Source organism: Poeciliopsis prolifica, unplaced genomic scaffold (assembly GCF_027474105.1).
Source record: "Poeciliopsis prolifica strain line A6 unplaced genomic scaffold, Auburn_PproV2 SCAFFOLD003, whole genome shotgun sequence".
In the NCBI taxonomy this organism is placed as follows: domain Eukaryota; kingdom Metazoa; phylum Chordata; class Actinopteri; order Cyprinodontiformes; family Poeciliidae; genus Poeciliopsis; species Poeciliopsis prolifica.
The window spans coordinates 15,802,215-15,824,053 of record NW_026562378.1 but is presented as its reverse complement, the minus strand read 5'-3'; the positions used below and the strand labels follow the sequence as shown (position 1 = coordinate 15,824,053).

At 39.5% G+C, this 21,839-nt stretch overlaps 3 protein-coding genes across 6 annotated transcripts; 1 reads left to right on the top strand and 2 right to left on the bottom strand.

Moving 5' to 3' along the window:
* The first annotated feature begins 1,818 nt into the window (after window positions 1-1,818).
* Window positions 1,819-4,661, top strand: cplane2 (ciliogenesis and planar polarity effector 2). The gene is made up of 5 exons (XM_055027121.1): window positions 1,819-2,144; window positions 2,415-2,567; window positions 2,667-2,791; window positions 2,922-3,058; window positions 3,682-4,661. Exons 1-5 carry the CDS (start codon window positions 2,036-2,038, stop codon window positions 3,917-3,919), a joined length of 762 nt encoding a protein of 253 aa, XP_054883096.1. The 5' UTR covers window positions 1,819-2,035; the 3' UTR covers window positions 3,920-4,661.
* A 352-nt stretch (window positions 4,662-5,013) lies between these two features.
* On the bottom strand, window positions 5,014-8,582 carry si:ch73-15b2.5 (rho guanine nucleotide exchange factor 19). Of its 2 annotated transcripts, none has more exons than XM_055027002.1 (12): window positions 8,240-8,582; window positions 8,032-8,175; window positions 7,892-7,953; window positions 7,353-7,813; window positions 7,118-7,278; window positions 6,870-7,022; window positions 6,222-6,351; window positions 6,075-6,149; window positions 5,838-5,930; window positions 5,618-5,757; window positions 5,352-5,510; window positions 5,014-5,280 (listed from the first exon to the last, which is right to left on the bottom strand). In XM_055027002.1, exons 1-12 carry the CDS (start codon window positions 8,407-8,409, stop codon window positions 5,238-5,240), a joined length of 1,791 nt encoding a protein of 596 aa, XP_054882977.1. In that variant the 5' UTR covers window positions 8,410-8,582; the 3' UTR covers window positions 5,014-5,237. The 2 variants fall into 2 exon arrangements, with proteins under 2 accessions (XP_054882977.1, XP_054882978.1); XM_055027003.1 differs by having other exon boundaries at window positions 8,032-8,155.
* A 469-nt stretch (window positions 8,583-9,051) lies between these two features.
* Window positions 9,052-20,970, bottom strand: ddi2 (DNA-damage inducible protein 2). Of its 3 annotated transcripts, XM_055027001.1 has the most exons (10): window positions 20,517-20,970; window positions 18,254-18,383; window positions 16,952-17,236; window positions 16,560-16,686; window positions 16,258-16,385; window positions 15,729-15,857; window positions 14,947-15,050; window positions 14,585-14,777; window positions 11,913-11,961; window positions 11,609-11,662 (listed from the first exon to the last, which is right to left on the bottom strand). In XM_055027001.1, exons 1-9 carry the CDS (start codon window positions 20,652-20,654, stop codon window positions 11,951-11,953), a joined length of 1,245 nt encoding a protein of 414 aa, XP_054882976.1. In that variant the 5' UTR covers window positions 20,655-20,970; the 3' UTR covers window positions 11,609-11,662; window positions 11,913-11,950. The 3 variants fall into 3 exon arrangements, with proteins under 3 accessions (XP_054882974.1, XP_054882975.1, XP_054882976.1); XM_055026999.1 differs by lacking the exon at window positions 11,913-11,961 and having other exon boundaries at window positions 9,052-11,662; window positions 20,517-20,967; XM_055027000.1 differs by having other exon boundaries at window positions 11,599-11,961.
* Window positions 20,971-21,839: the final 869 nt, after the last annotated feature.

Below are 21,839 nucleotides of genomic sequence, written 5' to 3'. Positions count from 1 at the left end.
TAAGGGATAGGGCAAGTTCTTTAGCAAGCCACTGTGTATGCTTCATGCATGTCTGTTATGATATGTGTTACATATGAATAAAACATCTTTGGCAGCTGTGAATGAGACCTTTAAAGGTCAGCTCAGAGTTTGTTTTACTTTCTAATTAGCCGTTCTGCCTCAGAGAGCTCGTCCTTTGCTGGCTGTCAGGAAGTTTGACTGTGCAAGGCGGAGCAGAATCTCACACCATTTGTGCTCCATTTCACATCTGTTGCTCAGCCAAGTTAAACCGGCCAGGCTCGGCTCAATGCTCACTGGAGATGACGCTGCTGATGAACAGCTAACATGAGACGCTCCTTCCTGTGCATTCCTATGCGGATTCATCTTAACTTTATGTCTGTTTTGACTTTTTTTTTTTTTTTTAAATATAATGTTTGTAACAGTTTATAATTTTAGCATAAAGTGCTTCACTGAAACATCTCCACACCTTTTCTCACACTCCAACACAAAGAATGACACACTACCAGGCTAGGGTGCGGCTAAAAATGCTAAACCCTCCAAACAGGAGTCCAACAACAGTTCTGACACATTAAACGTCCAATATCTGTGTCATATTCCACTCTGTCTCCATCAGTGGAGATCGAGCATCCACACCCATTCCACAGGCACCCACAGTCTATTATGGGAGCCTCATATGTGCTGACAACTGTAACAAAAGGGAGGTAAATTACAAGCCTGAAGACAGAAACAAATAGGCTTCTGAAGATTCATGACCTGTATGAAAAAAGTATTTTCCACGTTGGAAGATTTGAATACGTCCACATCCTGCAGGAAATGTGGCTAATTAGCAACATTTTCCAGTTCACCCTGTGATGTGTTTTAGTTTATCTTAGAGGATATAATTTCACATAGTCAGACAGCATGACAAAGTATTTCTTAAACTTTTGTTAATACGAGACTATTCTAAGAGATTAGTTGCTTATTGTTTTAAGACAAAGGACTTCTGCAAAAATGATTTCAGTCAGCTTTCTGCTGGAGAAACAGCAACAGTACAACATCCTGCAGGTTTTGCCCTTTCCGCTTCTGAATGAAAAATGCTCTATGTTTTCTACCTTCCAATTATTTTCCTGAAACCACAAGCTGAAACAGGTTTTCTTGCTCTCCTAGTGACAATTTAATCACTTATCCTGGCATTCAAGTTTTTTTTTGTTTGTTTAGAAAAACAAGTAATTGCTCTAAATTGTGAGAACTGAATAGTGTTCATTTAACAAACAAAATAAACACATTCATGACTAAATATTTTTCTGCGTGAGAGAGACAGGTTAACAAAAACATCAAAGGATTCTTCAAAGGATAATTATTGAGCTGCTCTGTAATATTTCTCCAGCACTGATATAAAAATGTCCAAACCTTTCAGAAAAAGTTGTTTTCTAGCGACCCCAGGCGGTGAATCGTGAAATGTATTTGTGTAACATTCAAAGGATAGCGAAAATAAGAAACTTGGAATCCCAAAGTTCCCGGACGAGAGAATGTTATGTTTTTTTTAAAATTTCTTTCCCTAATATCAGTGGTTTAAAACTAACCAACCTGAATTCAGCTTTGCTGTTCGTGCAGCATCACATAAACTCTATGAAACTGATGGAAATCAATAATCAATAATTACACAACTTGTTGATGAAAAGAAAGAAATTTGGTATGATCTGAACTCACATTTATCATAATTTCTCATAAGATATATGTTTTCTTCAACATGTTTCTTTCGAAATGCTACAATTAAAAGTGGCACTATTACGTCCGACAGACAACGAAGGCAACATTCAAAACGGAAGTGATGTAAACGGTTGTCAAGGGACGGATTTTAGTTTACGGAACTCCTAGCATTTTCGCTAAAATATATATTTGTTCCTTATTACCTTTCACTTTTATTGTACTTTTGGTTTGGGGGTATGTTTGTGTGATTTTAATGCTGGATTTTATCGACTAAGCAACACTTGGTGTTTGTGTTTGGAACGAAAGCGAAGAGTTTCTGATGCTAGCCGCATAAGTTGCATCTATAATGGCAAGAGTTCCTCCTGGAGCATTTATTGTCCCTGACTGGCATCGATGTAAAGATAGCAAAGAATACTTCAACAAAATTATACATAAGAAGAATCGGAAGAATTTTGGTAATTATTAGCACATTAAGTTGAGTTTTAATTCAGTTATTTTCAGTATTAAGTCTTCTATCAGAAGCCAACTGAAACATTTATGTCCATTGATGGAAAAACTGTCTAATAAGCCAGTTCAAATCGCCTTTTTCTGTGACACCTAGACTCAAAGGCATTTAAACCTTTTGAAACAAATAACAAATGTGAAGACTATTCTTATTTTTGAGATGTCAGCACCTCTTTTAAAAACATCCAGCAAGGTAAACATGTGTTCTCTTCTTAAACCAGGTCTGTTGGAGTCTCCTGTGATGCCCCCACATGCAGCCGTGGATACACTTGATTATAAGATTTTCATCTCTGGTAAGAGTGGAGTTGGAAAAACAGCTCTCGCTGCACGCCTTGCTGGTCTAAATATTCCTAGTGTGCACCATGAAACCATAGGTAGGTCTGATCTTTTTTTTTTTTTTTGCAACTCTCTAAGAACACTTAGAGAGTTTTCTGATTTTAAACTTTCCTATCATGTTTTTGACGCTGTTCAAGGGATTCAGACAACAGTGGTGTACTGGCCTGTGAAGCTGAGGGAAAATGGCAGAGTGCTTTTCTTTCGTCTGCAGTTGTGGGACTGTGGAGAGAATGCCTTACGCAGATTTGACCATTTGCTTCCAGTATGTATCAAATATGAAGCTGTACACAGTTGAGAAGAATTTACGGGTATAAACAGAAAGAAAAAAAAAAACTTAATAAAGTCTGTGAGACCTTTAACATCTGATTTTTTTTTTCTTTCCTTTCCTCCAGTCCTGTAAGGAACAGGTGGACGCTGTCCTCTTTCTTTTCTCCTTCACTGACAGGACATCCTTCCAAGATTTGTCAAATCAAATTACTAAATGGGCAGAGTCAACTGACTGTCTTGTCAAAGTGGTGGTTGGGACAAAGTATCCTTATGAAGAAATACATTTTCACAGCAGTTTTTACTATGCAGCTGTACATTTGTCTTTGCAAACAGTAGTGTACTAAGAAAAACCTGTGTGCCATAAATTGATCACTTTTAATACGGAAAAGCATAAGGTGTTCAAAATGCGATTACAATTATAAACCTTTGGATAATATTTGCTTATTCTATTCACAGTCTTTATAAATAATGTAGAATAAGTACAAAACAAAATGTTCTATTTCTAAGTCCTTGTTTTGCAACACATTTTATAATTCTGCTTATGATCACTTAAGTTTAGTTTTGTTTGCAACTCATCTCAGAGTCGACTTGCTAACTAAAAAGAAAAAAGATTGACAGATAGCGCTTGTGTACTTTTCACATTACTTTTGCAGCCGGAAATATTACTAGTTATTTTTTCTTGTCAGCAAGAGGATCAAATATAGAAGGCATAGATCACGCAGCTGGCCAGAAGTGCCCTGGAATTGCAAGTTTTTTTGGTAACTTGTTTCGATTTCAGCAATTTTATATGACGGTCTATGTCAACTGATCAACCTGACAATCAAAAAGACGCTCTACTGGCAGGTGGATACCAAGAGGCATGTTTTCCCTTAATGCTCGCTTCAGGTTTGACCTCTTCATGCACTGCGACGTAGCAGAGAGGGATGTCAGGAAGTTCCAGGAGACATGGAGGTTACCGGTGTTCCACTCAGGTGGGGAGGTCAGCGATGGGCTGGGTGACGTAGCCCCCATACTCAACTGTCTCGCAGAGAACTTGTGGCATCAGGACTGTGTCAGAGCTGGAGCAGCTGGAGCTGGAGCAGCTGGTCGGCAACAGCAGCACGAGACATGGACTCTACCTTAAAGATCCCTGATCAAAGTCATTTTGGTATAGGATCGTCAAAAGGGGGGTGACCGGAATCTCCTAACATACAGTGACGACAATGGGAGCAGCAATATAATGGATATTTTGTGCTTAAAAAAAAAGATACAATTTCAAGGCAAAACTCATTTCATGCATTCATGGACAGTTTTTTTTTTTTGCTTTAGAGTTAGCTTTCAAAATAATAAAAACTGCAGTTGTAACTGCTGCCTGTGCAGCTTTTCTGACCTCTGACCCTTTGAATACTTAAGAGTCAACAGTAATTGGTCTCCTGATCTCTTCCCAATTTTTGTGGAGACTATAGCAAAAATTCCACATTGCAAATCTTCGAAGTCTTGTCACATTATGGCTTTAGCAAGTTATAATTTGAGATTAAACTCTACCCATTATTGGGCTAAGTGATGAAGTCAGGTCTTAAATTAACACGCTGCCATAGATGCTTCAGGAGCCACACACACCTAATTTCAATGTTTAAGTTTCTGTCTTGCAATTTCAATGACCCATCATGTCAAACTAAAAAGCTGTTCAAGTGGAAAATAAATAGTTCAGCAAAATATCTGATGTACATTGACAATAGCATTTGACAAAATGCATCATCTGTTACTGGTTTTCATAACACATCACACTGTTAATGATTTCAAGACGTAAATCACTTTGAATTACCTTGTTGCTGATGCATGCAATACAAATAAACTTGATCGAGGAGAGGCCAAGCTTCAGTCCTGCAACCTTTAGATGCTGCTCTGCTTCCGCAGATATTTGTAGAGCTCGACTGCTTGCTGGTGAGGCAGTTTTGCCATTTAATTCATTGTGTAGGACACATTTAAAGTTACAAGATTCAGGGCCTCAAGGAATGCAGCTTGAAACCTTTGTGTTTCAGTATCAGGAGAACCAAAACAGAAATGCTGGCTTGTGTGAATCAGCATTTCTGGTTCACACAAGCTGATATGATCAGTTTCTGTGAACTGATGTTCAGATGAACCGTTTTGAGTCACATAAACCGGAGGTTCCAAGTTATTAACTTATTAACACATTCAGAATCACCCAGTTATTAACACATTCAGAATCACCCAGCTCATAAAATGTTTTATTTATAAAATACATTAAAGTTAAACCCCAATGAAATGGTGACACCTTCATACTCCCAACATTATGTTGAACATTTCCACGAGTGCCATGAGCCAATAATTAAAATGTGCAATGGTGTGAAAGAACCAAGTCCAATGAATAAAAAAAAATCTTAAATAACTAACAAGATGCATCCCAGCCCCCATTTAAAAAAATGATCCAAATCCAGCCATCACTTGTTAGAAAGTGCTTTTATCCATACTTCTTTATCATAGCTGCAATTAGAAAAAATAAAGTTTAATTCACCAGTTTCAACTTAAAAAAAAAAAAAACTACCAAATTTTACCTTTTACTTGCAATCAATATAATGGTAGTCGGCGGTCCCATCTGACTCTGAGCCAGATTTAATAGGAAAGAATCCACAGGGAGTCCCAGAACTTTATTTGCCAACACAGTCACATGTTCAGGGAAGACGGCATAGTCCAGCACAGCGAAGCGTTCATACCTGGAAGTGGGAGTACAAAGGTTGGACTTAATAGTTAAAGAACACTGCAGAATTCACTTACTGAACACAAACCCCTCAGCCTTTTTCAAAAGAGTTAAGTGTTGTACTTTTTTGAGGAGACGATCAAGAGGTCATTGAAGAGGTGGAGGTAGATCCTGACTGTCGATAGTTTTGACCCATAGGTCACCAGGGTGTACAGGGGTCCGTGGAGGACCAGAAAGCGTGTGCTTTTCACCAGAGGAACCAACTGGCATGGATTAATTCAGAAATTAGTGTCATAAATGGGGGTCCATTACAAACTCCGACGCGAAATGATGAAACAAACACCTTAATGTCATCAAAGTCCATCAGCGTTTCCAGGCGGATCAGTTCCTCCAAGCGTTTCATCTTTTCCACCTTCTGGTCACACTCCAACACAATCTTAATATAAGAAAGAACATGCAATATGTTAAAATTAGAGAAAGAAAATACTTCTAAAGGCCACGTTTACGGTAACTTTTGTATTGACTCTGGATTCAAAAGGAAAAAGTAATTTCTGCAGCTCGATGGAGTAAACAGCCAAACCTCATGGATGCTTTTTATGGCCTTTGAGAGATTTGAAGCTGCTTCGGAGTCTGGCTCGGTCAATTTTAAGATGCCCTGAAATCAAAATTGAAAATTAAAGCAGGGTGCAAAGTCAGGCATTCATAATCAACCCATGTTAAGTTTTACCTCCAGTAGAAGTTTCAGACGCGTTATTCTCTGAAATGGGAGAATCAGGAATGATTTCAGTCCTTGTCTTTGACAGACCGGTTCCCTTTCAAGCTTCTTCAGAGCATACACAAAGTTTTTGTTTTGCTGCCTAAACAAGGAAAGATCAGCTTAGTTATGTGAAATGAAGTCCAATGTTCATAGTACATAAAAGTCAGACAATATTTCAATTTTAAGCAACATATGTTTGGCATCAAATCACTGGAAAAGCTCTAAACATTCAACAGATAATTAGCAAGAAACAACTAACCTGCCCCTTGGTGGTCCAAAATTTCTGTATTTAACATTTTTATTTGGCTCATGCAATATTGAAAATTAACTGAAAGATTATTTTTTAAGGCTTAATTTGCTGTAAGGCATATTTCAACTTAATACTTCAGGTTTCACTGCATAAAACAGCTATAAACTTGTTTTACTTTGATTTGAATTACAGAAATCTCCAGTGCAATAATATTCCAATCAAGAAGCATCTAAAGATACACAGTTGCTTTTAATTGTAATTAGAAACTTACAGACTGACCCATTACCAATTTTCTCCATTTCCAGTAGACTATAAAGGACTGTCTATATCCATTTAGGCCAGTATCATTAATATCAGAAAATGCTTACATAAGCTGGTTAACAAGTGACTCCTGGTACGTCATATTGGTCACATATGGGACATAGTGTTGCTTAAAGTTTCCACAGTGTTGCAGCACAATGTCACCAACTTGAAATATTACCAGGCCCTCCCCCAGTCGAGCTTCCAGATCCAGAAGGAATCTTTAAAAGACACCAGTTCAAAATGGAAACAGTCATTCATACTGAAATAAAAACAACAACAACAAAAAACATCCTGTCGCAACAGAGGAACTCACCTTGTATTTGCTTCCATCACATGTCGGATGTTGCAAAACAAAGTACGATGCTCCACTGTGGACATCGTCTTCTTCAGCACCTTCGACGCGTAGAAGTGGTTGACAAGAACGCCGAGACTCTTCAAGTAAGACACTTCAGAGCCGATCAGCTCAAACATGGACTTATAAAGCAGGGAAAAGAAGTCAAATGTCAAATCTACCGAGATCATTTTGTCCAACATTTTAAGCCACGTACCTCCTGAAGGCCAATCTCTTTGGGTGTCAAGATGTTGGGCAGACCAGAAGCTTTCACCTCTTCCAAGTCTTGCCAGAGTGTGCAAGAAGTCAACCTAATACTGGGTGGTTGAGTTGGGGATGGATCCTCAAACTCCAAACGCTTTCCGACGCTTAAGGTAGAAGCTCGTCCATTAGAACAAGACTCGGTTGAGATTGAATCGGCAGACTGATGAGGGGATTCTACTCCAAATTGGCTGTGGCGTCTCAAAGCAGACCGCCGACCGTGAAAAAAAGTCGGAGAAGGTGAAGTCGAGTCAGGGGTCAGAAAAGGAGACTCGCCCTCTAAATGGTTGCTCGCCCTCAAATATGAAAACAGACCGTAAACGGACTCAGATTTGACCGGGTCTGACAAAATCCCATCTTTGAGTTTCTGAATCCCGTCTCCGATAGCCTGCAGGGAGTAGTCCTGATACAAGGGGACTGAAAAGAGAAAAAGAATCAAAGGTGTTCAATCATTTTGTTCAGGAAAAACAAGAGATAAAGAATATTTTAACTCACAAATATTGATGTACTTTGACTGGAATGTCACACTGTGCAATTCCTCATCTGAACTTGCTTCCCTGGATTTATAAGAAGAACCCACATTAGTTAAACTATAACCCTGTTCAAACAAAGTGCAGTTTTTACACCTCAATCACCCTTCTTCCAGATTCTCCTCTTCAGGTAAAGAGGAATCATTCTTTTGAGGTTCAGGGCGAGAGTTTAGGTCTAATGAAGGACTCAGCAAATCCCAGGCCTGCTGCTGTTTGGTGCGTTTCAGAGCTGAAGACAAATCTGGATGACTAAAAAGGAACACAAGTCGCAATCAAAACATCCTGTTATTCGAGTCCACCTGTTTCACCTCACCTGTACTCCTCAGGAAGGTCTGTGCTGTCGCCACTTCCATGAAGGTTATTTTCCAGATTAGAAAACCCAAAGTGACGTTCATTGCCTTGCTCCAAATCAGGCTCCAGATTGTCTGTAACGTCGCTTTTAAAGCCGTACATGTCGTCTGCTCGGACATGGAAAGAAGCCATGAAGAATGAATCCGGGCCCAAAACGTCCCATACGGATAAGTTCCTGCACTTTGCTTAGATTATAACTATGGACGCAAACTGCAGCGACAGAACCAGTCGGACTAAATAGACGTCCACCCAGTCGGGTCCAGTGTGAGCAGCAATCACAGGAGCAGAAACCGGTGTGATCTCAGACGCGCCCAGCAGGAACGCAGCGCTCCCTCACAGTCAGCCGGTGGATGAGCTGGCCGGAAAGGATGACCGGGAGGGGAAGGAGCGGCACTCTACGTAGTACGAGCTCTAAATATAGTCACATTTACTCAAGTTCACACAAGAAATGTTACAGAACTTTACTTTTACCGCCCCTTTCTTATCACTTTACACACAATAAAATAAAAATAAATGCACAAAATTGTACTGCAAATGCTTATTTGTTTTCAAATAAATAAAATGAAATAATGGCGAAACGTCCATTAAACTGGAATCTTTGAAAAGTAAAATGTAAGGGTTATGAATAACTTATAGCTGAACTGTGGATAATATTCCACTTTCCTAAGAATCCAATGTTAGCAGTAAGATACAAAAGTAAAAAAAAACAGTTCAAATACATCACTACTTGTTTAGCAAATGGATAATGAAAAATGACTTGAAGCAGACAAAGTGTACAAATACTAGTTTCATTTTATTTGCAATTTAAAATTTCTTACAAGATAAAAGTAAATAATGAAATCTGCCTGGATATTGTAGGTATGACTCAAATAAAGCCATGAAACTCCTTGATATATGATGCACTGACAAGATGGCCAGACTCAAAATGAGAAAAAAAAAAGGATAATTTCAAGTATAAACACACTATGAGGATTTGACACCAAATAGAAAGTTTCAGAACAAGAGCTAAAAACAGGTTCTGTAATCTACATGTTGGAAAGCTTTCGGATTGCAGATCAGTACACGATACCTTCTGTAAGAAACATGCTGAACCAGAAATGCCATATACTGTCGCATTTAAATACAATTAAATGCGGAATTTTTGTGACGTTTATTGTTGATTTAAAGATTTCCAATTATTTTTGACGTTGAATATGAGCTGCTTATGCTCCCAATATGCAGGTCTGTCATCATTTGGGCTACAAAAAAAGAGAATCTGCAGAATCTGCAAAGAATCACAGACTGTATTCATGATTAACAGTTCGATTTTTCAGAAAGAGAAACTGAATATTCAAGGGTTTAAGAGTTAATTGTACTATTTGTATGTACTGACAATGTTGGGAAACAAAAAAGAGGCAAAAAATAAAAATAAAAAAGAAGAAATCAATGATGCCAAATTGCTTAAAAAACAATTTGATTGATGGGCTACCCAAAAATCAGCATGCAAACACTCCTCCCATATCTGTAATAGCCCAAAACAAATGACCAGTTGTCTTGTTTCCTCTTAGATTTTCTTAATGAGAATCTAAGAGACAGGATTTACTGCAAAAACACAAAATTTTACCAAGTATTTTTGGTCTAGTTTCTTATTACATTTGAAATAAGATAAAACTAACTTCTAAGCAACTTTTCAGCAAATGTAGGAGCTTGTTTTCAGTAAATAATTCCTTAATATTGATGAAAAAGTACTGGTTTCAGTGGCGGATTTAATTATATCAAGAGATTTTTCACTTTATAAGTAGAACTAGGACTTGAGGAATTATTCACATAAAACAAGCTCCTACATCGTGTTAAAAAGTTACTTGTAAGCTAAATCTGTCTTATTTCAAGCATATGTAAAGATATTTGTGTTACAAAGTAGACGAAAAATACTAGATAAGATTTTGTGTTTTCGTGTTCCCTGTGACTTTTCCAAGTTCCCTTTCAAACAGGAGACTGAGACATCTGGATCTGCAACAAGGTATAAAGAAGACAGATGCTGAGTCGGGAGGCTGGGAACTCTTGTGTGATTGCTCATGAGTCTAGGTGGGCACAGTGATGCTGCGAGCCAGAAGAGCCAGCAGAGCGATCTCTACTACGCCGTGGGCTTGCTCGAGTGCCTCCACCGCCTCCCTGGCAGAAAAACCCGCTGCCTGGATCCTCTGGATGTGCTCGGCTGGGAACTGTTCCATAAAGGGACGTGGAGAGGGCGGGACCGGGGCCGGGGATGATGAAGGTGGAGGGGCCTGAGTGAGAAGAGGAGCAGACGAGGACGAGGTGCTTGAAACTTCCTGTGGCGGGCTAACAGCCGCTGATGCTGGGCTGAGGAAAGCTTGCTCTGTCTGGAGGGAATCCGGGGTGTTGGCGGCTTGTCCGTCTGCGACTCCTCGTCCGTACTGCCCCTCCGGTGGTTCCCGGAACTCGGGGACTGCTGCAGAACTGGGGGAAACCTCCAGCTCAGGCTGAGAACTGTCAGTATCGCAGGTTTCCTCTCTATCCTGTGAGCTGTCGGGGCAACGTAGCGGTTCGAGCCCTTCCCCCATTTCTGCTGCGTCTTCATGCAGACGCTCAGCCTGACCTTGGAAGTCAGGGACAGGACTCTCCGATGGTTCCTCGTCAGCAGCACAGTTAGCGTTGGCATCACTTGTTTCTGCAGCGGCTGCGTTGGCAGTAGAAGGAACAGGGTGGGTGTTTTCTGGCATTGGTGTGCTTGGCTCGGGGGAAGGTTTGTCCGAGTCCTGTCCCTGTGGGTGGGACGGGGAGCAGGACATGCTGCGGTTCTGCGATTGCACCAGCAGCTCGTGGAGCTCCTTCAGCGCCGCCGCCAGGGACGGGATGCTGTCGGAGCTGGAGCAGCGGTCTCCGTCAGGCTGCTCTCTCTCAGCGGAGTCGGCGGGACACGCCATTTCGACGGAGTCGACCTCTGTGGTCTCCGCCGCTTTGCTTTCGCTCACCCCCTGGTCCATGGGGTGTTCGGGCAAACACTCTTCACGTGAAGAGCTCTCCACCTGGTCAGTTTCAACACCGTCAGCTGGCGCCACCCCACTGGGGTCCGGGGACTCACTGGTGAATGTAACCGATGTTGGACTGGGAGTGGGGGACAGGTCGGATTCGCTTTGGAGAGGCAGAGGGTGGAAGAGGTCGCTATGAGGTGGAGAAGCATCATTTTCTGGGGTCAAAGGTTGAGGAAGCTGTGGGGCCTTTTGCACGGCAGCCGGCGCAGACTGGGAGCGATCCAAGGTCGGGTTCTGTGATTGACAACTAGAAGGGCTTTGAGTGGAAGAGGAGGGTATGGCCATTCGGTCTAAGGGTCTTGGTAATATAAATGGCGAGGGCTGCAGTGAGGTAGTTTGTCCATCTGCAGTGTCTAATATGGGAGAAAACAAAACTGGGAATCAGTCAGCTGCACGACGTTTCCACCACATTTATGAATGTTCATTCTCTCTCACACTAATAACTCATGAACAATGCCACTTTTGTTACTTTTAAATGTTGTAAACTCAGGTTTAATACACCAATAACCACCACAAAGCAGCAAAATAACAGCAAAATAAAAATCGAAATGATTCAACAGCAATGGACTTAGCTCTGGCAATGGTCTTGTGAGTTTGCAGTACCTGGTTGGTCGGGCCCTCTTCAGCTGTCTCCAAATGCATCAGTGCTCTCCTGCTCAGGTGTTAGGGGCACACACCACACACATCATGCAAAGGGACGGAGAAAGTTAGCAGTCACACACAGAGCATGCAACCAAACCAAACTGTCGGCCTTTTCACACACTTCAAATGTGAAAAGTGTCATCTGAAAACAACCTGAGCCCAGGCCGGGTTCTTCATCGGCACGTTCACAAACCCATCGGTCAACTGCAGGAGCTCCTGAATGAAGTCACTTCGGCTGAACGTTTAAAACCAATTATTAAAACTTTTAATCTTATATATTGTTTTACTCTGACTGAGAACCAGCAGTTACTTTAAAAATCTACCGCATTTATCAGATCATAAGAATTGTTCTTGATCCAATATTTCAACCAAGAGACGTCATTCATCTACAGTTGACCACTATTTTAATGTAACAGCAGGGCAACGCTTCTTATAATTGCTAACAAATGTTTTCGCTGCTGTTTTTGATCATTTATCTTTTCAAATGAACTCCATGTATCTGAGATTGGAAGGGCTCTTTGCCATCACCCCAAGCTCTACACAAACTGAAGCTTGAATTGTTTTTTTCCGACTCAGAAAAATTAATATTAAATCCAGTCAGAAGGAGAATGCTTGTAAACCTAAAAGATTAGAGTTTAAGTGTTTATTTCATCCAGTATTTATAATTCAGTCTTTGAATACAGAAAATTTACATCAAATTTAAATTAGTGCAGCCAGTTCTAGTTTCTGAAAAATCTGTGAAATTATCTCTTGTATAATCAGTCCACATGTTTTAAGTGCCTCTTCAAAATCTCAAAATACTTATAATTAATTTAAGTATATGTAAGTGTAACCATGATAATTTTTTCCCCACTTTTGTTAGATTCACTTGTATTTATTTTTATCTAAAGATTTATTTTAAAATAAAATGCTCTTTTCCTTAATTTCTCTAGCACAAAAATAAACCAAACACTATTCAATGATGACGTGGTTTTAGGGTCACATGACCTGCTGCATGTCAGCATCTTAATAAATAGCTGCTGCTGGCTGTGAGCAAAACCACACAGCGAATCAAGTGAAACATCACATCCTGTCTACTCTTTCCCATCTTTTGTCTTCACTCTGGACTGGACCGCACCCAACTGAATTGAATCCTTTTTTTTTTTCATAATTTCCCTCACCTCCATCAAGGAGCTGAACTGGTTAAATTACTTGGATACAGAGAAAAAAATATCTTAATATTTTATTAACTTGTCTGTATATATTGTAAATATCAATACATTTCACTAGTTTTGCACCATTTGGTTAGTGTGTTTTTACAAATCGCCACTCCCTCCAGCAGACAAACCCAAAAGCTTTTCTGATTTAATTTGATTATTCACTCAATCATTCTAAAATATGTTACATAAGGTTCACACCTGTGTTATGTAAGTGAACTGGGGAACACTTACTGGTGTTTATAACACTCACATTCTATTCTTGAAGATAAGAGGTTTTACTTATAAGATGATAGATATTATGTAATGTTTTGTAACATTTCTAACAATGCGGCATTCATCTTGTCTCAGCTTCATGTCTGAAAACCTGCACTGTTTGACTTTTGCTGGATTGTTGCCGAGCTTGTATTTACTGGTGTGCTGCAATTGACTTAATTTAATTCTGTGTATTTCTGACCTGCTGAATGACAGCAAAGTGAATATTAAACATATTTCTCTCCAGTTTTTGTCTTCACAACTTCTAAAGCACTTGCCCTGAAAAAAAGCCCAAGAACGATGTGCACCTCTAGTTTGGTGGTCAGAAGAGAAAATAAACTGGTTATTCATGAAGCTTTTATGTTTTATGCATGGAAAAGCCTTTTTGCTCACAGGTCTCCAATTTTCCGAGCTGGAATCTGGGGTCTGGGGAAGCACTGCTTGATTTCTTTTTGTTTATGAGCTTTGGTATTCCCGCTTCAGAGAGAAAACGCAACACAAGTCGCCAATTACCAGAGAGTTTCTGTTAATGGGAAATCATCTCCAGTTTGCTGTTGCTTTTGTATTCCTGCCACCGGATGTTTATATTCGGTTTGCATTTTATTAGTCTGATTCAGAAAAAATAACCTCCTACGTCTCGGCTTGAACTGCATGTTCTTTTCAGTTTCTGAGTGGGCGGCTCCGAGTGGTTCTGTCGAGCTCCTCAGACATCCATCTGAACTGCCATCCACGCCAGCAGCTCAGACTAGACTTTCATATCTTTGCATGATAAAAAGGTACTGTAAGTTGGCACTAATGCGTCATTGTGGAGGGGATTTCCTCCAGATTTTGACTCGGTACAGAAAGGAAGACACCCACCGGCGGTACAGCTGACAGGTCCGTTACGCCAATGACAAGATGCAGAAGTTAAGGTTCACCTCATAAATATCAGTTTCTCTGTAACCAGAAGCCTAGTTCTGATATTAAATCCGAATCTCATTGACAGTGATCTGATCTCATCTATTTCTTGACACACATTCAAACTGTCGAGGTGATGACATGAAGTGACTGGAAATTCAGATGAGTGCATAAATGAAGTTGAGAGTGAGAAGCTTTAAGTGGCACATGCAAATGTAAATCTAACAGAGCTGGGAAAAAAAAAAAAAAAAAAAACGAAACCAGAGCGCTGACACAGCTTCTTACCACTCTCTTGTATAGATCTCTGAAGCGCCTCTGCCAGTTCTCTGTCAGCAATTTCTTCTGGACGCCCGTCCTCACGTCCTTCCGGTCCGTACGCGAGCCGGGCGCACTCTGGCAGCTCCGCCTCAGACAGGAAGCGCGTTTCGGTGCCCGTGGTGCCGATAATCAGCAGGTTCTTCTTCAAGTCGATTGAACACTATAAAGAAAAACGGACAGAAAACGTCCCTAAATTATCGAGAGAAAAAAAAAAAGCCTTTCTGCATGTGGACGATAAATTACAATATCATCAATATAACTCATCTCGGTAAATTTTATTCTAGTGTAAAATCGTTATCATCTAAATATACTGTTTGAATGCAGCTAACCTGATGTCTCTTCAACATGTCCAGGCCTAGCAGCATATCCATCGGCTGGTCCTCCAATATGGAGAAAGAACAAGGAAGGAAGTCTCCTTCTATTTGGACCTGAGCTAGAAGGAAGAAAAGGGAGAAAAAAGACTTAAAGTTTTATCACTATTTTGTAAGGAAGGCATATGACTGTGTCACAGCAATGATGGGCCAACAAACACAAAATTTGACCTTGAAAAACAATCCAATTTGCAATATGCTTATTTAGGAAACCAGTCATGTAAATAAGTGTTATTTGTAGCATTGAACAGCACACAGTGACTCCATTTAATCATATTTCCAAAAATATTGTTTTTTATTAATGCTTTCATTGAACAAACAGTGGAGAAAATAGTTGAAATGACAATCTGAACCGTGTGGAGAATTTGGGTAGTTTTTAAACATCATAAATTGATATGTATCGTGACAACAATAAATAAAAACTCTTTGTCACAATAAATTATAAGCAATATGATAAACCCAGTTTTCAGAAAAAAAATATTTTCTGCTGCTCCATAACCAGATAACATTTAGTATCCAAATAGTTTCATTTTACTGAGCTCTGCTTGTTTGGATTTTAAAACTTTGATTCTGCAAGCAGAAAAAAAAGCCTCTTATCACTTCACGCTTATTAAATCACAACCAAAGGACTTTAAAATTAAAGAGAATAATGCCTGAGTGAATATAAAACCATTCTAGTTGTACTTCAATATGTTACATTTTAACATGTTGAAGAGTTGTGTTCTTATGAAGCTATCTACCCAAATGAACTCTGCCGATGATCTTCTGAGTGCCCACTCCTTTGGCGATCCCCGCCCAGCGCCGGTCCACCAGTCGCATGATGTTGCAGCGCTCTGCGCACGCCTGGCTCATGATGGTCATCTGCGCTCCTTAACATGACAAACAGAAAAAGGATAAAAGGAGGACAAAAATTGACACAACAGGACTGAAAGGGGCAATTTTGATATCAAACAGACTGTCGTTTTAATTCATGCTTGAATGTCAGTTTTAATGACTGCAACTAAAGTCTGATACTGATGGTTGTTGAGTTAATGTTGCTTTTTACATGTATTCAAGTATGACAGAACGACAAACGGAAAGGTAAATTCAAATATAAAACAAATCCTGAGCAACTAAAAGTGACATTCCCACTAACTTTGAAGCCAAGACATTTTTGAACATGCTGAAACTAAACCACTGTTCAGCGCTCGCGCGTTTTATTACCACTCCGTTTCTTCACCAACAAACTTGTAGAAACTTTATCAGGCATCAGGGTTTTATATTCATTACCTGAGTCAACAAAAGCTTTCACAGGATGGCCATTGACTTTGCAGTTAATGTACAGCATAACCACCTGTCCAAAGCTTTCTGGGGCCTCCTCCATTGCAATTGTCATATTCTCCTCCACGTTGTGCTGCCTGGAAAAAAAAAAGAAAGTTAAAACATGGTGGTCAAATACTGAATTTTAATGCATGGTTGAATTAGGTTAGAAATGACAAAAATCATGTTAAAATTTTGCACTTTCATTATCAGTGAAATTTGTATTGCATTCTAGTAAGTTGTCAAAGTGATTTTTTTAAATGTTTTCCTACCTGATGTCCTCCTCAATCTTTGCCTGAGCTTCCAAATCAAAGGGATCAGCGGTCAGAAGTCTGATTCGCTCTTGCTCTCTTCTGGCTCGATCCTGTTGTTGCTCCAGCAGCACTTTGGTGAAACGCTCTGAGAAAAAAAACACAGAGGCATCAAATAACTGCTGGCTGGGAATCTGTTGATACAACACATGCAAGTAGTTTACGCCACCAATTTGATCTTTATGTAAAACAAGTAAGAGGAAAGTGAAAAAAACTGAAAAATCTTGTTTGCCAAAAATTGTGTATGGGAGATTGCAGACATGCTTGACATTGCAGCAAACGGTTGTTCTAAAACGTGTTGACTTGAGGATACTAAAAACAAATAATACATAAAAAAAATTTAATGTGTTCACCTAAATCTCCACTCAGCAGGGCCTCAGCAAGTGGAGGGTTTCTCTCCTTGAGCAGAGAAAGCTCATGTGGATTGGATAGTAGCATCTGTTGTAGTAAGGCGGGGTTGTCCAGGCCCTGTGGCGAAGAGCCACGAAAGGCCATTGGCGTAGAAGGCTGTGTGGGGCGCGGCTGCGGCGGCAGTGGCTGCTGCGGAGCTGGTTGCAGCGGCTGCGGGGCAGAATGTTGACTGGGTGAAGATGAGGTGCCAGGGACTGTGATGGATCTGAAGTCGATACGGGGCAAGCCTGATGAGGAGGAGAAAGGAAGTTAGACTTTTGAACCATCCATTTATTGACTCCACCCAGTGACTCCACCCATTTAGTGACTGGAGTCTATAGACACCAGTCACTAAATGAAAGGCAAAGTACACGGGGCAACAAAAAGACAACCACGCTCAGACACATTCACACCTAAAAGAAGTTAAGGGATACCAATAAATGTAATTTTAGTTTAACTTGTTTTGGGCTGTGGGAGGAGGTTTAAGAACCCATAGAGAACCCACGCCTGCACTGGAAAAACAGAAAGACTGGGACTTGAATGTGGGACCTTCTCACCACCTTGTAACAGAGCTTTTTGTCCTTCCAGGCACAAACTTGGACTGAGTTAGCCGCCTTCAGGGGGTGATGAATGATAGTCAAAGGCAAAAGCTAACCTGATGTGTGGGACGTGATGGCACCAGCGGCAAAAGTTTAAGGGAGGGAAATATGTAAAATCAACTTTTTGTGCTTTGTATCATGCCTTAATGTTTATTCCCCAATCCAAACCATGCCTGGAAACCAATCATATGAACTACTTCTCAGGCCAGCGATCCAAAGAATGGTTGTAAACAGCATAATGGAAAGGCGTTGTTGAAGGCAGAGTAAGAAAGAGCAGAAGCTTCTTAAAGAGACAGACGCCCAATTTCAAGGCTGGCAAGTCAAATGTCTTAAGTTATGCTTGATATATACAACATTTTTATAAGAACTGAAGGTAATATAGTTGCTTGATTGTGCTAAAAATCTCCCTGCATGCCTGGAAAATACATAATACTACCACTTTCAACTCTGTTTCACATCTCTAACCTGCATGTACACGTCTACAAGTTTGAAATTTTACTTGCACAAATTTTGCCGGTCGCTTGGTTGAAGGAGGACAAGCGACTGTCACCATATAGCGAAAGTTCCCAAGAAAATAAATGGAGAGGGCGTGACGTTGGAAGTGTCAAGCCCTAAAAACTAATAAGCCAGACTGCTGGTCAAAGGAAATGTCAACAGACATATTACCTGGAAAGGCTGGTTGAGTTTGTGGAGGCCTTCTGTCAGCTTGTCGAAGAACAACCACATCTCCATCCTTGACACCGTAAGTCCCCAAGGCACGGGTGGGGTCTTTTAGGGGCTGCTCTACATACGTGATCTGTTTGGAAGAAAGGTTAAGATTATTTAATCGATGGAGATCCCACTGCAGTCCAATCATGCTGCACTCACCAAGAGCCATTTCTGGCAAGTATCTTGTTCTAGTAAATTGAATTTAAAATACTATAAGAATTTTACAGGCTGCAAACTAACAACAAGAGATAACATGAAACAGGAATTTGTCATTTTGCATATTGAGTAGTTTTATTTTTGTTGGAAAATAATAGAGGATTCTGTAATGCGGTAAAATATTATAACATATAATCATAATAATTTTGCAAAACATTGCAAGATCTCAGATTAATCCTTATTTATTTTTTCACTTCTTTCTTCTCTATCATCAAAATGATCACATCACCCGCTTTGAACTTCAGCATCTTGGTCAAGAAGACCTGGAACAAACTCATTTCCTGACCAGCTAGATTACCGACAAATAAACTTTGAATTCATGGGGGAAATTTAAAATATTAGGTCCCACTAAATCTTGCGTCAAAGCAGATTTTGGAATACTGGGATTGTTATATCGAACACAATGAACATACTTAATTTTTTTTTAAAGTGGTCTCCAGGCCTTCAGATTTCTGTGGCTATAAGCACATTATTTTGTAAAGAAGTGTCACATTGCAACACTTGATGTTAACTGTTATGAAGTAACAGTATGAATTGTTGTTTTTTTTGTTTTAAATAAAGTGATAATGTGAAAGCTTGGCATTTTTAATCAGTTATTTTAGTCAGAGAATATACAGGTCTACGTCCATGAGCAACATGTCTAATGCAATAGTTTATCTTAATTTAACATTCTTGTTTTCAGTGTGTTTAGTAGAGATCTGTATGAATCTAAAATCAACAATAAACATGGTTATAGATACTGTTAATAGTTTCAAGGAGAGAACAGAGATTAGCATTATCAGATTCGCCACTGCCTGCTTTTTCTCCTAACACACTGCATATTCTGTAACAAATATCCAAATAACCCAGACCTCTATGTTTCTGACACAATTCATGGATCTTCTGGAAAAGGGGGCCTACATCCCAAATTAAAAATGTCAGAAGATTTTGTTAGAAATCTGACAAAGTATTGCAGAAGACTGCTTTTCTGTCACCGTTTCTGTTTATGCATTGTATTTAAATTTTCTTAAATGAAAAATATTTAGAGATCCACCAATCAGGCCTTTTGAGGTCCATACATATTCCAATGTTGTTTTTTTATTGAGGTAGTATTTTTACATTTTAAACAGAAGCTATTATCACAGTATCTCTTCACACATCTAAAACATTTTTCTTGTTCTTTTTCAATTTTTTCTAGTATGCTAAGGGAAAAAACATTTAGTTTTTTTGGTACAGAAATATGAGCACAATCTGTACTGTTAATTTTTCCTACTCAGTTGCAGGTTTCTTTGAATAAGAGTAGGTTAGTTTTAAAAACTGCACAGTCTTTTTATATGCTCTAAATGTTTACATATCATTACTTTTGTGTAAAACTACATGCTTCGACTTTGGTGCACCTGAATTTCCCTCCTGAGGGATAACAAAGATAATTTCTCTTAAACTCAAAAGAAGACCACAGTACACATAATTCAGTGATATATTTATAGCTAATGAATGGGATTTCTTTGATTTGACGCTTTTCATAGTTATAAAATAAAACATGACTTCAATCTCTGTTTAGACCTGATCAATAATTGTCTACTTCCGGCCTCCAGCCAGTCGATTGGTGCATCTAAATAGTTGTTAGTTCAAACAATGAAAACACTGAACTTTCCAGCTGGTTCCTAAAACAAAAATAACCGCAGATTTATACAGCTATGTTTAGTGTTAAAGCTGTTAAAAACTCACTGGACCTTAAGCTGTAAGCTTACAGTTTCTCTTTAGCTTGATAAGCCAACCACAAACATTTAGCTACAGACAACTACTAAATTTGTTCAAATACAGTTAACTTTACAGGTCTGACACTGAGCTCACGCTTTACCTATAATGTTCTAATAAATGAGTGAAAATATGTCTAGAAGCACATTTGTTGTTAACTAATGTTTCGCAACAGCTCGAGCGTCAAATCATCAACAGTGCGATTCATGCTAGCTACGTTAGCTGCTAGCTGAGTTAGCTCCGCGGCTACATTCAGTTTGGGTCTTGCCTGGATTTCCCCAGCTGGAATTCCTGACTCCAGTTCACAAAGTGCTACAAAGTCCCTCAGCTCCAGCTCCGGGGACACGTCGAGGGCAAACGTGGTTTCTGGGCGATCCCTCGGCGCGCAGAAAACGGTGACCAGCATCGTTTTGCGGAGCGGCGGTGGGGGGCAGAAACAGGATCACTGGACAAACCCTGTTCTTCTACAGCAGAATGCGGTTAGTGTAGTTCCTTATGTCACACAGGAAAACACGATCACTACGCGGATTTTCCGAAAAATTGAAACGTGTCTGTCGGTAAAAATGACATCAAAAATCGAAAGTACTGTAAAATCGAAAGTCAGGCACTGTTTGGACTCAGTTAGTGAACGCCTGATGTGACAGTTTCTCTTTTAAGAACAACAAAATATTAAGTATTGCTCAACAGTGCTACATGATTTACGGCATGTCGCACAACAGTACTTTCTTCATCTGTGGTTGTTGCAGGCATTTTATGGGAATTTGCGCCACCTACAGGAAGGAAAGGGGAAAGTGCACAATAATTGTAAGCGCTTCAACATATTTTTACTCAAGTAAAAGTAAAAAGAAGACGCCCAAGAAACTACTCAGGTGGAAGTTAGTACAATTTACATATTGTATGGGATTGCCGGGATCTTACTAGAAAGGAATCCAATGAGAAATCTGAACCATATATTAAATATTACCTTTAATATATCATTACTTGATATATGGATTAACATATTTTTATTCATCACTTATTTTTGGAATGCTATTTTTTCATATTGTTCTGTGTTGCATAATGAGAGGCCAACAATTTCTTGGATAAGAATTATCAAAAATAAATGGAATCAGACTAACAAAAACACAAGGTAATGGACAAATATTGGTAATTTAAAGAGTAAAGATAAAAAGATAAATAAATAGTTGCAAACTAAATTCAGGCAGAAGAGGCACTTTTCCAAGTTATATTTTCTCAACATAAAATTTATGAAACCAGTACTTACAGTGGGCAAAATATGTGTTAAAGCTGGGTAAATTATTGCCATCTAATCTCCAAATGATACAGCACTTTCAGCAGATATGAAATAACATTGAAACAATTAAACTTTTGTAAACATGAGAAGTCTTTTTAGCACAAAGTCTAAGTGTCTGTGTCTGGTGTATTATTGGTTGAAACGGCTTATCAAAACTGCCTGAATTTTCTGCAAGAGACAAACTCAGATATTCTGCACATAAAAAGCCAAAAAACCAAGATCTCTAAATTACTGGTGCTACTAAAAAGCACGAAAAAACTTTTTCTAATTCCAGCTGAGACATCAGTTCCTCCTCAA

Excerpts from the sequence above, each read along its gene's own strand:
- cplane2 (XM_055027121.1), top strand. The coding sequence starts at position 2,036 with ATGGCAAGAGTTCCTCCTGGAGCATTTATTGTCCCTGACTGGCATCGA. Across the intron at positions 2,792-2,921 it reads GATTTGACCATTTGCTTCCA|TCCTGTAAGGAACAGGTGGA; the intron begins GTATGTATCAAA and ends CCTTTCCTCCAG. Across the intron at positions 3,059-3,681 it reads AAAGTGGTGGTTGGGACAAA|GTTTGACCTCTTCATGCACT; the intron begins GTATCCTTATGA and ends TGCTCGCTTCAG.
- si:ch73-15b2.5 (XM_055027002.1), bottom strand. The coding sequence starts at position 8,409 with ATGGCTTCTTTCCATGTCCGAGCAGACGACATGTACGGCTTTAAAAGC. Across the intron at positions 7,954-8,031 it reads GAGGAGAATCTGGAAGAAGG|GGAAGCAAGTTCAGATGAGG; the intron begins GTGATTGAGGTG and ends TTATAAATCCAG. Across the intron at positions 7,023-7,117 it reads GTGATGGAAGCAAATACAAG|ATTCCTTCTGGATCTGGAAG; the intron begins GTGAGTTCCTCT and ends TGTCTTTTAAAG.
- ddi2 (XM_055026999.1), bottom strand. The coding sequence starts at position 20,654 with ATGCTGGTCACCGTTTTCTGCGCGCCGAGGGATCGCCCAGAAACCACG. Across the intron at positions 16,386-16,559 it reads AAGATTGAGGAGGACATCAG|GCAGCACAACGTGGAGGAGA; the intron begins GTAGGAAAACAT and ends TTTTTTTTCCAG. Across the intron at positions 15,051-15,728 it reads CATCGGCAGAGTTCATTTGG|CTCAGGTCCAAATAGAAGGA; the intron begins GTAGATAGCTTC and ends TCTTCCTTCTAG.